This window comes from Oryx dammah, unplaced genomic scaffold (genome assembly GCF_014754425.2).
Source record: "Oryx dammah isolate SB20612 unplaced genomic scaffold, SCBI_Odam_1.1 HiC_scaffold_19, whole genome shotgun sequence".
NCBI lineage: Eukaryota > Metazoa > Chordata > Mammalia > Artiodactyla > Bovidae > Oryx > Oryx dammah.
In genome coordinates, this window is record NW_024070203.1 from 72356734 (window position 1) to 72372912 (window position 16179).

At 32.1% G+C, this 16179-nt stretch overlaps 1 protein-coding gene across 48 annotated transcripts in view; it reads right to left on the reverse strand.

Moving 5' to 3' along the window:
* Nucleotides 1-16179, reverse strand: part of RIMS2 (regulating synaptic membrane exocytosis 2) — a 592497-nt gene that overhangs the window by 270409 nt on the left and 305909 nt on the right. For 27 of the 48 annotated variants that reach the window (XM_040261948.1, XM_040261945.1, XM_040261944.1 and 24 more), the window contains 3 exons: nucleotides 8489-8619; nucleotides 4700-4871; nucleotides 2067-2220 (listed from right to left, as the gene is read on the reverse strand). In XM_040261948.1, coding sequence (XP_040117882.1) covers nucleotides 2067-2220; nucleotides 4700-4871; nucleotides 8489-8619 — 457 coding nt within the window. Of the gene's footprint in view, nucleotides 1-2066; nucleotides 2221-4699; nucleotides 4872-8488; nucleotides 8620-12282; nucleotides 12331-16179 lie in introns of all 48 variants that reach the window. The other 21 variants (XM_040261950.1, XM_040261925.1, XM_040261923.1 and 18 more) reach the window with 1 other exon arrangement.

Here is a 16179-nt window from a genome sequence, read left to right on the forward strand (position 1 = left end):
TCTTCCTTTGTCACATCATTTTTACCTATCTTTATGTCTACACATTGCTGCTGCTGCTGCTGCTGCTGCTAAGTCGCTTCAGTCATGTCCGACTCTGCTCGACCCCATGGACCGCAGCCTACCAGGCTCCTCTGTCCATGGGATTGTCCAGGCAAGAGTACTGGAGTGGGTTGCCACTGCCTTCTCCACACATTGCTAATAAATTATAATAAAAATTTAATGTAAAATACCAAATTCAGTTATATATTCAAATATTGAAAATAAATTTTATTAGAAGTTAATTGATAGTGCCAAGATTCATACAGTACAACATGGAGTTATTATTTCACCTAGGGGTTAATTTAATATTATTAATGATTACTTAAAAAGGAGCCATTGTAAGGATGGAAAATATTAATATCTGCAAAATTGATTAAATTAATTTCAAGAATATCCATGATTATACAGATAACTAAAAAGTCCTTTATTCTCATCATACCTTATATACATTATTCTTAGCTAGGGAGGGAAAAAATGAAAATTATTGATAGATTTAAGAGTTTCAGATACTAAGAGTCATCAAACCTACTCTTTATTGCAATAACAACTAGATTAAATAGAGAAGAGGCCAGTGCTGCAAGAAGGGGCAATAGAAGCTAGCATTAATAGCCTATAAACCTAATCTACAGGAATTAGTAGAAAATGAATTATACTAGCAACCTTCATGTAGTAACTCATCTTCCTACATTGTGATTTAGAGACAATGTACTGAGTAGATTACAGGGTCAGAAAGAGCAGACACTCTAAATTTAGTCAACATAAATTTCATGACAATGTAGTTACAACAAATAATGTTGTGATGGCAACTGCAAATAAAGGTGTCTGGGTGTTCACTCTGGGGGGAATTGAAAAAAGCGAGTGCTGTAAAATTAGTGTTAAATTAATCCCCTCCAAGGGTAAGAGGTTGTATCTAATGGAAATAAAATTCCAGTAATTAGATTATTCTAAAAAGAAGTTGATACACATCTCTTTGCTTTCCTATGACTAATTATTCCATAAAGTCAATGCTTTGCTCGAATTCTCTATTCAACAACCTTCTGTTACGTAATTTAGCCCTTTATCCATCAAAAAGGCTGCGATCCATTCATACAAGTTATTTGTTATATGGTCAAGTATCTTTACCATGATTGATGTCATGATAACACAGTATTTATGCTTATAAATTTCTACTTCTGAAGTTTAGTTAATCTCAATCAGTTCTCTATTACTTGACAAAAAAGTTGCTAAACCTGAAACATGATGGCTCCATTAATACTATCCAAAGCAAAAAGCATTCACTTCACCTATCACAAATATTTGTCAGAAAAAAACAAATAAACTTGAGCTGCAAGATCAACAAACCAACAACGCCATTTTCCATTTTTCAATGAGGAAAATATTTCTGAGTTTCCTTCAAGATTCTCTGAATAATCTATTTTATAGTTTGGACTGTGCATAATTCAGGATAAAATGCAAACACTGATAACAACAACAATAGTATCCATTTATACTCCTGAGATTAACTCCTAGAACCGTTCTGTGATGTATTATTTCCATTTTCTAAATGAAGAAAGCGAAACAGAGAGAGATGACCTACCTCAAGTCATACAATTGTTACATGAGAGAATTAAAACTTAAAGTTTATCTGAGTAATGTTCATAGACATGGTTTCAACCACTATGCTATACTTTTATCCTATATATTCCTAAAATATTTGGCTTAATGAAGGTAGAAATCATAATTTCAGATATTTACAGCTACATGACCAAATTCTACTACATTAACTATTTCATTTCTATCTTTTAGTTTCTAAGAGGTAAAGTTAAAACATTGTGAAGTTTTAACACAGTGAAGCACAGTGTGTGATACTGTGATAAGTGAATACAACATGCATTCAGTTAAGTGTATCAATTTAAAAGCTTTAAGAAGAGCTATGAAAATACTAATAGATACCTGTTAATACCCATAATGGTGTCCTTAAATTCTCTGTTATATATATCATCCAAGATGTTTCAATAAATATATGAAAAATTTTACTGAAAACTTACTTTGCAACCTCCGTGTTGGGCTCTCTCCATGGAGCTGTCGTCGTGGCATATATGGCGAAGGATGGGGGAGTGGCAATGAAGAAACGTCATGAGTCTGAAGCTTGTACCAATGTGGCTCATCATCTAGTAATGCTGTTTCTAATTCAATTAAAATCTACAAAGCCAAGAGACAAAGACTTGTCATATGACAATAATATAGAAATTCTATTAAATTATTTCATTATGATAGTAATGTTGTTAGGTCAAAAACAAGGTTATACAGTAGAATTGCCCATATGCTCAACACTAGTTAAATATATAAATATTTATAACTCATTGACTTAATAGCTTTATATACCTAAGACATTTATTTTGTAGCTCTTTGAACTACTAGAGGCTATAGTGGACCCTCTACTAGAGGCTGTTAAATATGACATTGATGAGATGTTCGGATGGCATCACTGACTCAATGGACAAAAGTTTGAGTAAACTCCAGGAGTTGGTGATGGACAAGGAGGCCTGACGTGCTACAGTCCATGGGGTTGCAAAGAGTAGGACACGACTGAGCGACTGAACTGAACTGAAAGAGAACTTATTACTAAATGTCGGTAAATATAACTAATATATGTATACTGTTTTACGGTTTTAAGCTTACATTCATTAGCTTAACCTTTACAAATTCTGAAATTGGGTTATAAAAACAAGTTAGAAATGCTTACTGTGTGTTAAGAACCATGTCATGAAGTGAAGTCGCTCAGTCGTGTCCGACTCTTTGCAACCCCATAGACTGTAGCCTACCTCCCTCCATGGGATTCTCCAGGCAAGAGTACTGGAGTGGGTTGCCATTTCCTTCTGCATGTCATACATTATCTTAATTCTTGGGTAAAAACTACTAGGTTGGTCTTATTAGTCAACTTTTTACAGATAAGCATACCAAGGTTGAAAAAGATTTTAAAAATTGTTTAAGTCTGCATTGCTGGTAAGTGAAACAGATGCAATATAAATCAAAGACTGTCTTACTTAAAACTCAGTTTAATGTATCATGATACTAAGAATTCAAAACAGGAAAGAAAAAAAGATTGGATTTTTAAGTGGCTCAGCAGTAAAGAATCTGCCTGCAATGCAGGAGATGCATGAGACATGGGTTCAATCCTTTGGTTGGGAAGATTATTCCCTTGGAATAGGAAATGGAACCCACTCCAGAATTCTTGCCTAGAAAATTCCATGGACAGAGGAGCCTGGCAGGCTACAAGTCCGTGGAGTTGCAAAGAGTCAGACACGACTAAGCACACAAACACATCACATCATCACATATTATAATATGAATATATAATAAATTTGAAATGGAAATCAGTCCATAGAAATAAATGATTCTTTTTATTATCTTTCAAAGTCATGCAAATATGATAAGGTCTGTGTTTAAGGATATGAGAACTGTTATATAATGATAAATCACTATATAGCTATGGGAGGTAAAAAAGTAAAACAACTAAGGTACTCTTCATTCTTCCTAAATTGTCCCTAGTCATTTTCAAAATTATAGGCATGTATTTTAAATGGTTACACACACACACACACACACACACACACACTTAATCCTCACTCTAGCCCTTCTCACTCTACTGAAGAGGAAACTAAAGCTCAAATATATTAAATAACTTGCTAAGTACCAAAGTCAGGAAGTAGCAGTGTCAGGAAGGCACAACCAGGCAGCAGAAGCTAGTCTCTGATTTTAGCAATTATATTCCCTTTCTTTCCAACTCTTTGATTCCTTTGCTAACAACATTCAGTTCAATATTTCTATGGATTGTTGTTTTACCCATGATATTACCATTTAATTCACTCAGGAAAATCAACCATGCTGAAAAAAGCTGAAAGCAGTTATCTTAGTATGTTAATGGTGAGAGAACTGCCTCTCATCTGTTCCCTTCAATTCATCCTCTACCTTTCAGATAGAAATATTTTCTCAAGTATATATGAAATCAAGTCATGCTCTTTCCAAGCTGTCATTTGTTCCCATTATCTACAGGATAAAATCCAGCCTCTTAATTTGATACATGAACGGATACAATCAGACGTCAGTTTAGCTTTCAAGTCTCATTTCTTACCACGTTCCTTTCAAATTTCAATGCAGTTGTCCAAGACTCCCATAACTCTAGGACCTTATATTCCCTCTGCAGGAACTTTACTCCCTCTGACTTTGCTAAATTCTAGTTTCTTTGTGGAGTCTTCCCTGGACCACTTACTTCCCCTTCCCTGCACAGCAATTTTGTATTCCTGCTGCACTTTCCCATAGAACATCTGTCATGCTACGTTATAATTGTTCATTCACTTATATGTATTCTAGTGGATTATAAATTCTTTAAAGAGAGGAATATACCTTGTCTGCCTTTGAAACCTCAGTCCCTAAATTTATCCATTTATCCATGGGTAAATCATTGAATTATATTGGTACAACTGGTTTAGTAAACTAAAAGGATATACAAATACTATAAAAACATCAATAAGTTTTTTCTTAAAACAGCAGCTAAATTCATTGTGAAATTATGTTTACTTTTTCAGGTATTCAAAATATAATATTTTACTGACAGTCATATAAACAAAAGTATTCGGGATAACATGAATAGTCTAAGCTTTAAAATAGTTCCAGATACCTCTCCTAAAAATTCACTTTCTTCCTCTCGAACTCGAGCTTGATCCCAAAGGGTAATCTCCAGCATTCGTTCCCGAAATTCTCTTCGGTGGACTGGAGAATAAATGAATGTTTGGTTCCATTTGGGTTCCAAAGTTTTCTTTACTGTTTTAGTTCTTCTCTTGTTTTTGTCACTATGAAGAAAACAAGAATATATGAACTTACATAAACCTTCATCTTTTTTGCCCTAAAATGTAATAATTTAAAATTTCGCAGGAAAGAAGTGAAGTTTTCCCATAAATTTGTCATATATTAAAAATACTGTAATCTTCAAAATTATTATTGAAATGTATAAGGCACAGCATTATGTAACTTTGATTTAATAACAGAATATTACAATAAATATGAAAATTTTCCATGATAGACAATTAAAAACTGTCTTTCACAAATTCTAAGTAAAACCAGACTAAAGAATATTTAACTCTCATTTTTTTTTTTTTTTAAACACAGTGCCCTACTGGAAACCTTTAAAATGGAAATCAATCTATTGGCTACATACACTATTACTTTGAGTATTTGTACATATGCAAATTCTATACACAGTATTTGCAACCAATATACTATTCACTTAAACTACAGAAATTCTTTGTACAATAGATCTAATAAATTGTTATGTTCACGTCTTTACATCCATGTAGTTAAGCTAATGAGCAATTGTAATTACATATTCTCAATTTTCTTATATATCCACACTTGTTCATTTGACATTTATAGGTCTTTATAAACACAGTAAAATTATTTCTGTGTGAGGTAGCTGCTATAGTCTGGGCTGGAAATGCAAGTTTGCCATCCTGATGGACAGAACTTCCAGTTCAGGGGCTTTCATACTGTTTTCTGCTTCATATTTCTATCAAATTAATGTTTTTGATTATGCATTCCATTATATACATATATATTTATAAACTATATGCATGTATTACTTGCATGCATATGATTGCATATAATATGTAATATTGCATTCATTGGTAAATATACAAAAATAGATGAAAATAAAAAGACAAATCTTTCTTTCTGAACTCCAATGAATTGTTTCGTACCTTCCCTGGGTACATCCATTCTTTTTGGAGATCACTACTTTAGCTTATTAGAGAGGATCAATGGCTGAATAGGAACAAAGAAAATCATCAAGGAAGGCGATGTTAAGCTATCAGAAGAGGCTACTTGAAGACAGAAGTGCCAATGAACAGAAAGTGGAACTGTATTAACTTCTTCAAATTCTCTCAGCACAGCACAGTTCTAAGAGTATTGGGAAACAGGAAGCAGTTTGAACTAAGAAGGGATAGAGTACCTCTAAATGAGGGAGTCTATATACTTCTCCTAGGTGAAAGCAGAGCTTGCTGTTTAATACAAGGGCTTCCCAGGGTGTGAGTGCCAAAGAATCCTCCTGCCAATGCAGGAGATTCAAGAGATTTAACTTAATGAATCAAAAGCATGTATTTAATGTGGCCATTTAAAAGCAATGTATCTTTATTAATTTCTATGGTTTCCCTAGGAAAATAACTTTGGAAACCCATGTAGGAAATCTTATCTCCATTCCAACTTATGAAAAAGAAGTGGCACTGTAAATTAGAACTAAATAATAGAGAAATAATGATGAGGACTATGATTTATGACTGTCACTTCCTCCTTCCAAAACTTTAACAAATATTTATAAAGCATCTACTTTATATTCTATCCATAAAAGAATGAATTATGACACCCTGTCAGAGATAAAAATTCCTTCCACCAACATCAGAAAGAAAATATTTAGATGGAACCTTGCCATCTAATCTAAGAATGGTTTATACTGCTTCCTACGACCTGTGGCTTTTCTTCCAAAAAACAAATAATTCAAATTAAAAGCAGAGTCCTTTATTCATGTGTAAAAACTTATGTCAACAGAATAAACAAGGCTGAGGTGATAACGTAGCTATGTGAGTTAACCAGAGAATTCTGTTTTCTACTACAGATGAAATCCTGACACAACTCTATTAATAAAGTGAGCAACAAACTTGCCTAAAAATTCTTCAAATTCCTGGTAACTGACAAGAAAACTCAGCTGACAGATAATCTGAGAAAAAAATTTCAAAACTTTCTCAATTTTTTGCTGTTGAGAAAAGATAAAAATTCTATATTGGGGAATACAAAGGAGTCTTTAAAGGGACTTTTTCATCCATCTGAGCTCTGCTCAGAAAGTGGGAAGAGGCATGAAAAATAAACTAAAACTAAACAGTCAACAACAACAACAACAACAACAAAATAATCTGAGAGACTTTTATCATCTTCAAAAACAAGCATTTTTCTTCAGAGCTCTAAATAAACAGAAACTTGTTGAAGTGAAGTGAAGTGAAAGTCATGTCTGACTCTTGCGACCTCACGGACTATGTCCATGGAATTCTCCAGGCCAGAATACTGGAGTGGGTAGCCTTTCCCTTCTTCAGGGGATCTTCCTAACCCAGGGATTGAACCCAGGTCTCCCATATCGCGGGCGGATTCTTTACCAGCTGAGCCACAAGGGAAAGCCCAAGAATATTGGAGTGGGTAGCCTATCCCTTCTCCAGTGGATCTTCCCGACCCAGGAATCAAACCAGATCCTCCTGCATTGCAGGTGGATTCTTTACCAACTGAGCTATGACTTGTTACGTGGCTTACATAAAAGCATATGTGGGAATGCATGATTTTCTGCAAGATTTTATGATGGCAATCTAAGGATGCTTAGACTAGTAAACTCGCTGCACTCTGAGAAGCAAAGTGATGTGGTCTCCCCGTGAGATGGTAGATAATATGGCTGTGACATCTGTCATCCAACTGAAGTTTTAAGTTGGATTTACCATTTTAGTTATTGCATATCCTCATCTTCCCTTACAGTTCAAAGTGTATCCCTCCCCGAAAGACAATCTAAGTTGTTACATAACAACCTTCTTTAAGTAAACTTTATAAGATAAAATCATACAGCAGACAGTTTCTAATAGTTTAGGAGGCTGTGGCAACCTCACATATTTTCTGAATAATTTGTTTTACTAATCTTTTTTCCAAAATATGTATCAAAGTGTAAGGCCTTTGTTAACTGCCTACTTGTTATTGTCTTTGTTGAGGCTATTCTTCAGATGATACTGTGGCATTCAATACTGATGACTTTAAGTTAAACCAAATAAGAGAGTATGCAGAAGTACACAACTATGTTTAAAATCACATCTGAATCTGGCTACTTCCATCCTGAGAAAAATGACCAGACCAGCCCTAGGAAACCAGGGATGCAGAAGAGCTAGGGAAGGGAAATTAGTGTACTACTTTTTTCCTTTTTCATGATGTTTATTGGATAATTTCTTTCACTTTGCATGTGTTTGAAATTAAGAATGATTAGATGATTTTTGATAAGCTGTTTCTCCTATCCTGATTTCTCTATTTAAATCAGGGTAGATTAATAACATGCATACTGATCAGCATGGACACAAAGTAAATGAAACTTTAGGAAGCTAAATCTTGGCCCAATGGTAGAGATTCCTTGATGATATAGGTAATTAAATATAAAGCATGTTCGTTAATTTTACAGAATGTAGAGAAATAATATATTAGTAAGATAAAGTAGAAATTATAGAGGAATATGATGAATCCTAGGAATCATTATGCCTATGTTAAACTTTATAAGTATCTAACTGGTATGGTATCTAAAAAAAATTTTTTTAATAAATGACACAAAATCAAAACACTCCCTGATATTAACATTTCTCATCTGTTTTCAAGAATATTTACTTTTGTTTCATATCCTTACCTTCTGTCTGGAAGAAAGTAAATTTTAACATAAGGATTCCTTGGCCTCCCATCTTCCCTGGAAGGGAGGTCCTTTGCTCCCAAAATTGTAACTATTAATTGGTGACCAACCTTGTCAAACCACAGTTTTATCTGAAAAGCAAAAATATTTATTTATCAGCTTAACCATTTATTAATATAACAGAATGCTTACATTCCCAATCTTTGCCCCATTCTCTTACCCTGATATTAGCACAGAATATAAACTTCACTTAGTAAATTGCAGTTAACTTAAAAGGATATGCTATAATAACTTCAATGAATGGAGAATTTAATTCAGATATTTTAGTGTGACAAATCTCTTGAAATTTTTATAATCTAATGATAGCTTATTAACATGCACATAATAATTGCACTGCTATAATAAGGACTTTATATAGGATTATTCTACGTCTGCATTTATGCAGCAATCATTGTAGTTCATTTTGGTTCCCCTACAATACTGAGTTCAGAATAAGTGCTCAAAATGAACTGAACAGATAAGTTGCTCATATGGCACTCATGCGAATATTTTCAGCAAATGTTTTATGTTATATCACAGCAAAGATCTTTCAAAGATTATAAGTAACTAGGAATTACTAGAAGATTTAGTAAACAGACTGCTTAAATTTGTATTTAAAACTATAATAAATTCATCTTTTAAAGTTTTTTATACATAGTCTCTTTTTCATTTGTGAAGCAAATGTATTCATCCTTAGAATAAAAGGGTATATTTTATAATTCAAGATGAGAAAATTAGAATAATTTGCCTATGTCATAATTAAGGATTAGATCCTCACATCCAGCTGTTGAATTCATTAGACTTAACAACTGTCACCTCCCACACACATCTCACACTCCCACACCTAGTTATGATGACTATGATTCTGATTCACATTTGGTTCAGAATTTAGCACATCCCTGGCCACTATCTTCAAACTGAAATTGAATTGGAAATTTGGAGCTTGGGGAAAAGTTTTGTTTACGTAATATGCATATTTTATTTTCAATGGTTTGATTTTTTTCTTTTAATTTGGATGCACAACGTTTGCAGCCGCTTGGAAGACTTAAATATATATCTCATGTCAGTCCCTTCCTCTCCATTCCAAAGCAGACAGTCAGGGCTGGGCCAAGCTCTAGGCTATATGCATAAGACCATCCACATTAAAAAAATATACAGATAAATATATATATGATATGTTAGTAGTTCAGTTCCAATTTTAACATGGTGTTGTTGAGTCCCTCACTTCATATCCTAAGAGGATGAGAGGCCAAGCAAGAATTTTGAGTCAGAAGACTAATGGCCTGGAAAAGTATATAAAATTATTTATACACTTTTTTGTTTGGTTAAATGAAATTAGTCCTCATATAAGAATAATTATTAGAAATGTTTAAATTTTACAAATGGTAATACTACTCTTTATATTAAGTCCTTATGTTTAATGCAGGTATTATTATCTTGAGGCTCTATAACAAAAAGTTTTTTGAACTGACTTGCTAAGTACAGACCCTAGTCAAGTGGTTTTCAAACTGCGGTTCATAAAACTCTTGCAACAGTATTATCTGACTCATCTGTTTAAAAGTTACAAATTCCTGTGGCCCACCTTTCAGTTACAGAACCAGAATGGGGCCCAGAAAATTTGCATTTTAACAAATCCTCAGGTGACTCTCATTTCCATTAAAGCTTGAGAACCACTGCCTTAGACTAGGGAAGCAATAACCTGGAAAAAAGCATCTGATATTTGAGTGAAAAAAAAAAAAAAAGTTCAGCACCTGAAACTAATGGCAGCATTATAAACTATACTCCAATATAAAACTTTTAGAAATTACTATTAAAAAAAGAAAAAAGTTCAAGTATTTCTTGCCCAACAATATTAAAACAAAGATATAGATGAGAATAGATGGAAAAAAGAGACATTCAGGCAAAAGATATGAGCAGGAAGAAAAAAGTAAGAAATACAAGAGTGTTTCATACATGAGATGAAACTGATGTCAGAAAGATTCAAAGTTCCTCTAAGTTTGTGACCAAATCACACTACTTTCTATATTCTTTATTTTCTATAGCAATAAGAGCTATGGCTTTATTTTCCATGAGGTTAAAAATCCTTCTCAGAGCATCATGACATCAATATAAGACACTTCAAAAAAGAAAAAAACTTCTGAAAGGCTACAAAATTGTTTTCCAACAGTGCATTTAAATAACAAAGAAAAATAATAAGTATTGTTAGACTAAGTTCATAATTAATTATTGGAGCAAATTACTGATTTCTGTGAGTACTTTGTTAGGGATTGACACTAAACCTTTGTTGTCATCTCCACAGGCAGCATTTTTGCTTTTTTAAAATTATTACAACTAAATCTTAAGATATATATTTCAAATGCTTGATAAATAGTATTATTTTTAGATTTTCTTCTGCCATGGAAAACCAAAAATATCATTTATTAACAATATTCATTCCTCACGCAAACAGATATTAGGTACTAGCTTTCATATTTTCACATTAATACTTTACAGTTTATTAAATTATATGTTACAAATATATACATATTAAAATAATATAGATATGAAACAGGCACACTTTGTACTGATTTTTTGATGAAAATTATATGTCTTAATAAACTGTCAAACTGGGCATTTGATCAATAGCCCTAATTTTCATTTTATATTACAGGACTTGCATTGAAGTTTTTAATAGATATCCAGCTCACAGTATCAAAGCAAAATTATTTTATTTGCTAGATTACTAGTCACATTCCTAAATGTGCTTTTTAAATGAATGGTTGGAATATATCTGTTGATTTCTCAAAATAAAATAAATATATTTCCACAGTTCTAAATATGATATACTTATTTTACATCATTTTCGTTAATAAAAATATTGATATCATTGTACTTGCTTTAATACAATTTTCATGTACCACTTTTAAGTTTCCCAAGCAGACTCTGAGCAGTCTAAGTAAATATTTTACACTAGATAGTGTTAACTAGAACAACTTCAATTTTTTAAAATTTAAATTAAATTAGCATTATTGAAAACCAACAACAATAACCAAAAAAAAAAAGAAACCCATGCAGCAAAGCAAGGAAAGCATAATACTACTTTTTTAAAAACGCTGTATTAACATTACTTTTCGGTATAGGGGTTTCCTAATGAAAAGAGGCAAAGAACTTGTACCCAAGTATTGCAGTAAAAACAAGTGGAATTATAATTACATCATGTAAACAAAATAAATGCAACACATTTTATTTAGATTATGATTTTGTTCTATCAAAGTTATATAGTTTTCAAAAGTTGAACTTTATATATAATATTCAGAAAATTCATATTTTAGATAAGGTACAAATTTATTTGCCAGTCTCCTCAAGGAGTAATTGCTTGGAAAATGCAAGATAATGTAGATGTTAGGTGATATAATGAACGATTTAAAGAGACAGTAACCTTAGTGTAATAAAAATATCAACAGTATAAAATCAGCCATTTGTGTCAATATTACAGATATAAGTGAAATCTACATTAAATGTCAACCTGAAACTTATGAGTTTTAGTATTCAGTCCATCATATAAAATCACTAACAAAGATTGTCTCTTTAAATTTTTATTGTATTTTAATCCCCATGCAGAATTTTACAAGCTGGCTCATAAAATGATTTGGAAGTCAATAATATGGTTGGGAGCAACATAACAAATAAAGTCTTCCTACTACGCATTTTCCAAAAACATACAAATAAGGGTTAAAACACAGTTTTAGATTCTATCAGGCAGACAAGGCCTTTACCTGAACCCTAGGAACAAAAGGCGTTGTTCTTCTACTAAGGCTTTGGCTCTGGTAAGCAAAATTAAAGAAAAAAGCAATAAAACAAAACCAAAAAGGACAACACGCTGGAACTAAAAGACCAAAAGTAAAAAACACATACAACTATCCCTTAAATACATTTTTCCATGACAATATATATCTAAAGTACTTCAACATAATGAATAATTTTCCCAAAATTATAAAACAGATTAAGAACTATATAAAATCTGAGAAGTTTTAAATCAGATTTTTAAATGTATCAACATAACAGGAATTAAGACTGAATGTAAAACAATATAATCGGGCTCATATATTCTGAAAGAATGAATGTAAACATAAAATACGAGAGCCAAGATATTTCAGATATCATCCTTAAACACACTACATAGAAAAAAACATAGGTCCAAGAAGAAGTTAGATAAAAATACATTAAAGAATTATTAGTGAAAAGTCATCTATAGAAGTAATTATCTAACTTTCCAAAGGAACATGGCTAACAAAAGTCTAAAAAATATTAGCCAAGTCAGCTTTATCATTTCTTAAAAGAATAAACACATAAACACAGAAAGATAAAAGTGTGCTGGAACACACTGGATTAATTCGTTGCTTCATACTTTAAGAATCTATACTAGGAACTAGTATTTAACCATCATTTTCAGACATTTACTGTGTACCACCTGAGATAATTAATTATACTCATTAATGACAATAATATTTTTCTTTTTATTTATACAGTTCTTTCTATATTTTCAAGCTTTCAATAACAGTTTATTGCCAAGTTTATTGCCTAAAACAATGCTAGGAAGTAGTTGTTTTTATCTCCAGTAGGTAGATGAGGAAACAGAGACATTAAAAAAAAAAGCCTAGACAGACTTGTCCAATCTCAAAAAGTAAGATAGTTTTAAAGGTAAATAATAAAGCTCAATTCCAGTTAAAACACTCTATTTCAAATTCGTAGAATAAAATCAAATTTCTTTTCTCTTCTAACTTTTTTTTTTTTTCATTTTGAAACAGCTTCCCAAAGATACCACAACCATTGGAACATTGTGCCTTTATTAAGACATGCCAACAGTTACAAGAGGAACAAAATCAGATTCAAGTTTCTGGGTTTGGGAATGGATATCAAGACATTTATTTTTTGTTCCTTCACCAAGATTCCATCCCATCTCTCACATTTTTCATGCATGTCTCTCTTGTTTAATTAACAGTTGTGAACAGTTAAAGGTTTCAGACGTTTCCACTGCTATACGGAAACAGATAATAAGTACTAGGAGGACTGCTGTCCAATGTAGAAATCATCAGATAGAATCTGATGATAGTTTAAGACATAATCTAAAACGCAAAGGAAAGTGAATCTTTAAAGCAGACTATCACTAAGCCATATGAGTCATCTTTATCTCCAAAAACCAAGACAGTCTCAAATCTCAGTTGTCTTCCCTTTCATGAGGAGACATTTCCAAAGGAAGAAAGGAACGTTTAGATATGGAGTATGTTCCTGGTATCTGTCTGCATAACCCTAAGTGGATAATTCTCTAGCCAAAGGGTAAGGGATGTTTGAAATTCACAGAGACTAGCTAGGCATGCTGGAGAAAAGGACTAACAATACACTCAATTTTGAAATATATCTTACTTTTCTTGCCTTCCCAACTGTCCCACCTGTTGTTGACCAAAAATCTCAAGGCAATGAAAGATTTTTGCAAGTAAATATTACTTCGAAACTAAAACATTTACCTTCAAAGAAATAGTGCTTTCAAATAAAGTAATCCTTTAAGGTCAACATTTTTCCATCTTCCAAAATGACCTCAAATGAGCAACTCATAGATTTTTGAAATCAACTGTCTAAAATCTATGCCAATTTAAACTTAACCTTTACCCATAAGCTTATATATTAAACTTCGCTATATAAACATATTTTGTTTTGTCAGATTATTTTAAATTGAGATGAGATTAAAGTAACATGCCATTAACCATTTTAAAGTGTACAATTCAGTGGCATTTAGAGAATACACAATGCTGTGTCACCACCACCTCCTTCTAGTTTCAAAACTTTTTCATCACATCAGAAGAGTCATGATTCATCACATTCTGTATCTATTAAGTAATCACTCACCATTTCCCCATTGCCCCAGTTTCTGGCAACTACTAAGCTGCTTTCTATCTCTATAGATTCTGGATATTTCATCAAAAAATGATGAAGTATTATGCATCTCATTGCAATTTGTGATTAATACAATTCATTTAAGCATGAAATGTCTGATAATATCTGTAACAATTCAGTTTCATACAAATGAAGAATCTGAATTTGCACACTATGATTTATTTTGCATTTTTAATGTCCCTTCCTTCATCCTGCACTACCAACTTCAGGACATTCTTCTTACATAATACTTCTAAAATAACAAGGTTGTAACAAAGAAATATAAAAGATAAAAGCTCAAAGAAAAAATTTTCATTTATAGAAAATTTGAAAACAGCTATCAAATTTCTAAGTAGATATAAAGAATACATACCCATTCTTCAGCTACTTAGTCCCTTTAAATGGGCATAAAATGGATATGTACAATATTTACAAGCTCATCACTAAAAATGGAGTCAGAAAAATATTAAAACAAAGTAACTTAGGGAAAAACATTGCAGCTATTAGTTAGCCACTGACTCTGAAGTAAAATAACGATTGTCAATAAGAATTAATGTGTTCCTAGAGACAAAATTCTGAGTCACTTCTCACTTTTGAAATAGCTAAAGTCTATATCTTAATTTAACATTCTATCAAAAAACTAGTCAAAGGCTGAAATTAATTTTAAAATATTGAGAGAATTACAGAAGCAATCCTTCAAACAAGGAAATTGCTAAATTATGGAAGACCACAAATTTAAAAAAGAATCAAAATAAGGGATTGCTGACACTGAAAAGACTAACATACAGTCCAGGTGTCATAAACCTAAGCTCATACAGATTTTCTCACCAAACACATTAATGGCACTTTCATAGTTATGCTTGAGAATAACAACAAGCTAGCAGTACAACTCAAGCATGAAGAAATAAATGGAATAATAGTTTTAAATTCATCAACAATAGCCTTGTGCATGAAAGTTTAAATAATGTGTTATATATATATATATCTCATATATTTGAGAAAATACCAGTCCATGAATTGACATAAATATATTAGGAAGGAAAGCTCACATAATATATAAATTATCTTGTCAGATATTATATTAGCAGACATTAACAATATCATAATTTTATAAGTGAGTTATGGACCCAGGTAAAATCTCATCAAAAATCAAAAATACCCAAAGGTAGAACAGAAGGATATAGGAAACATAATGTTGCCTTATGACTTCCTGGGTGTTTCCCTGAAGGATGATATAAGTGGACAAATGTTTTCCCAACCTCTGCATCATTAGAGCAAACCAAAAATTTTCTCCAGTTGGCAGAAATTGGGTTAAATATAAAGGAAAATACTATATCCAAAAGGGTATCTTGCTTAGTTTTGCTGCATGAATAAAATGAAGGTAAAATTAAGTTTCATGAAGGTAAAATCCTCTGTTGTCTTCTCTTAGCTACTAGTATTATAACTGATGAGGGGATAGATCTTAATATATATTACTTGAATTGATAATTGTAGTTTAATTTGGCAAAAATATGTTGGAGGAAAGTTTTGGCAAAAGATTTCAAGAATCTTAAACTTTTTTTCTTTCACATTGTAATTTTATATCCAAACAAAAATTATCTGGACAAAAGAATTTTGTCCTAACAAAATATGCAAGATTTATATTCAAGGGTTTCCATGGCATCATTATTTAAAATACTATAAATTACAAACAAGCAAGATATCCTATAACAGCAAATTAAGTTAAAATGGGGTATTAAATA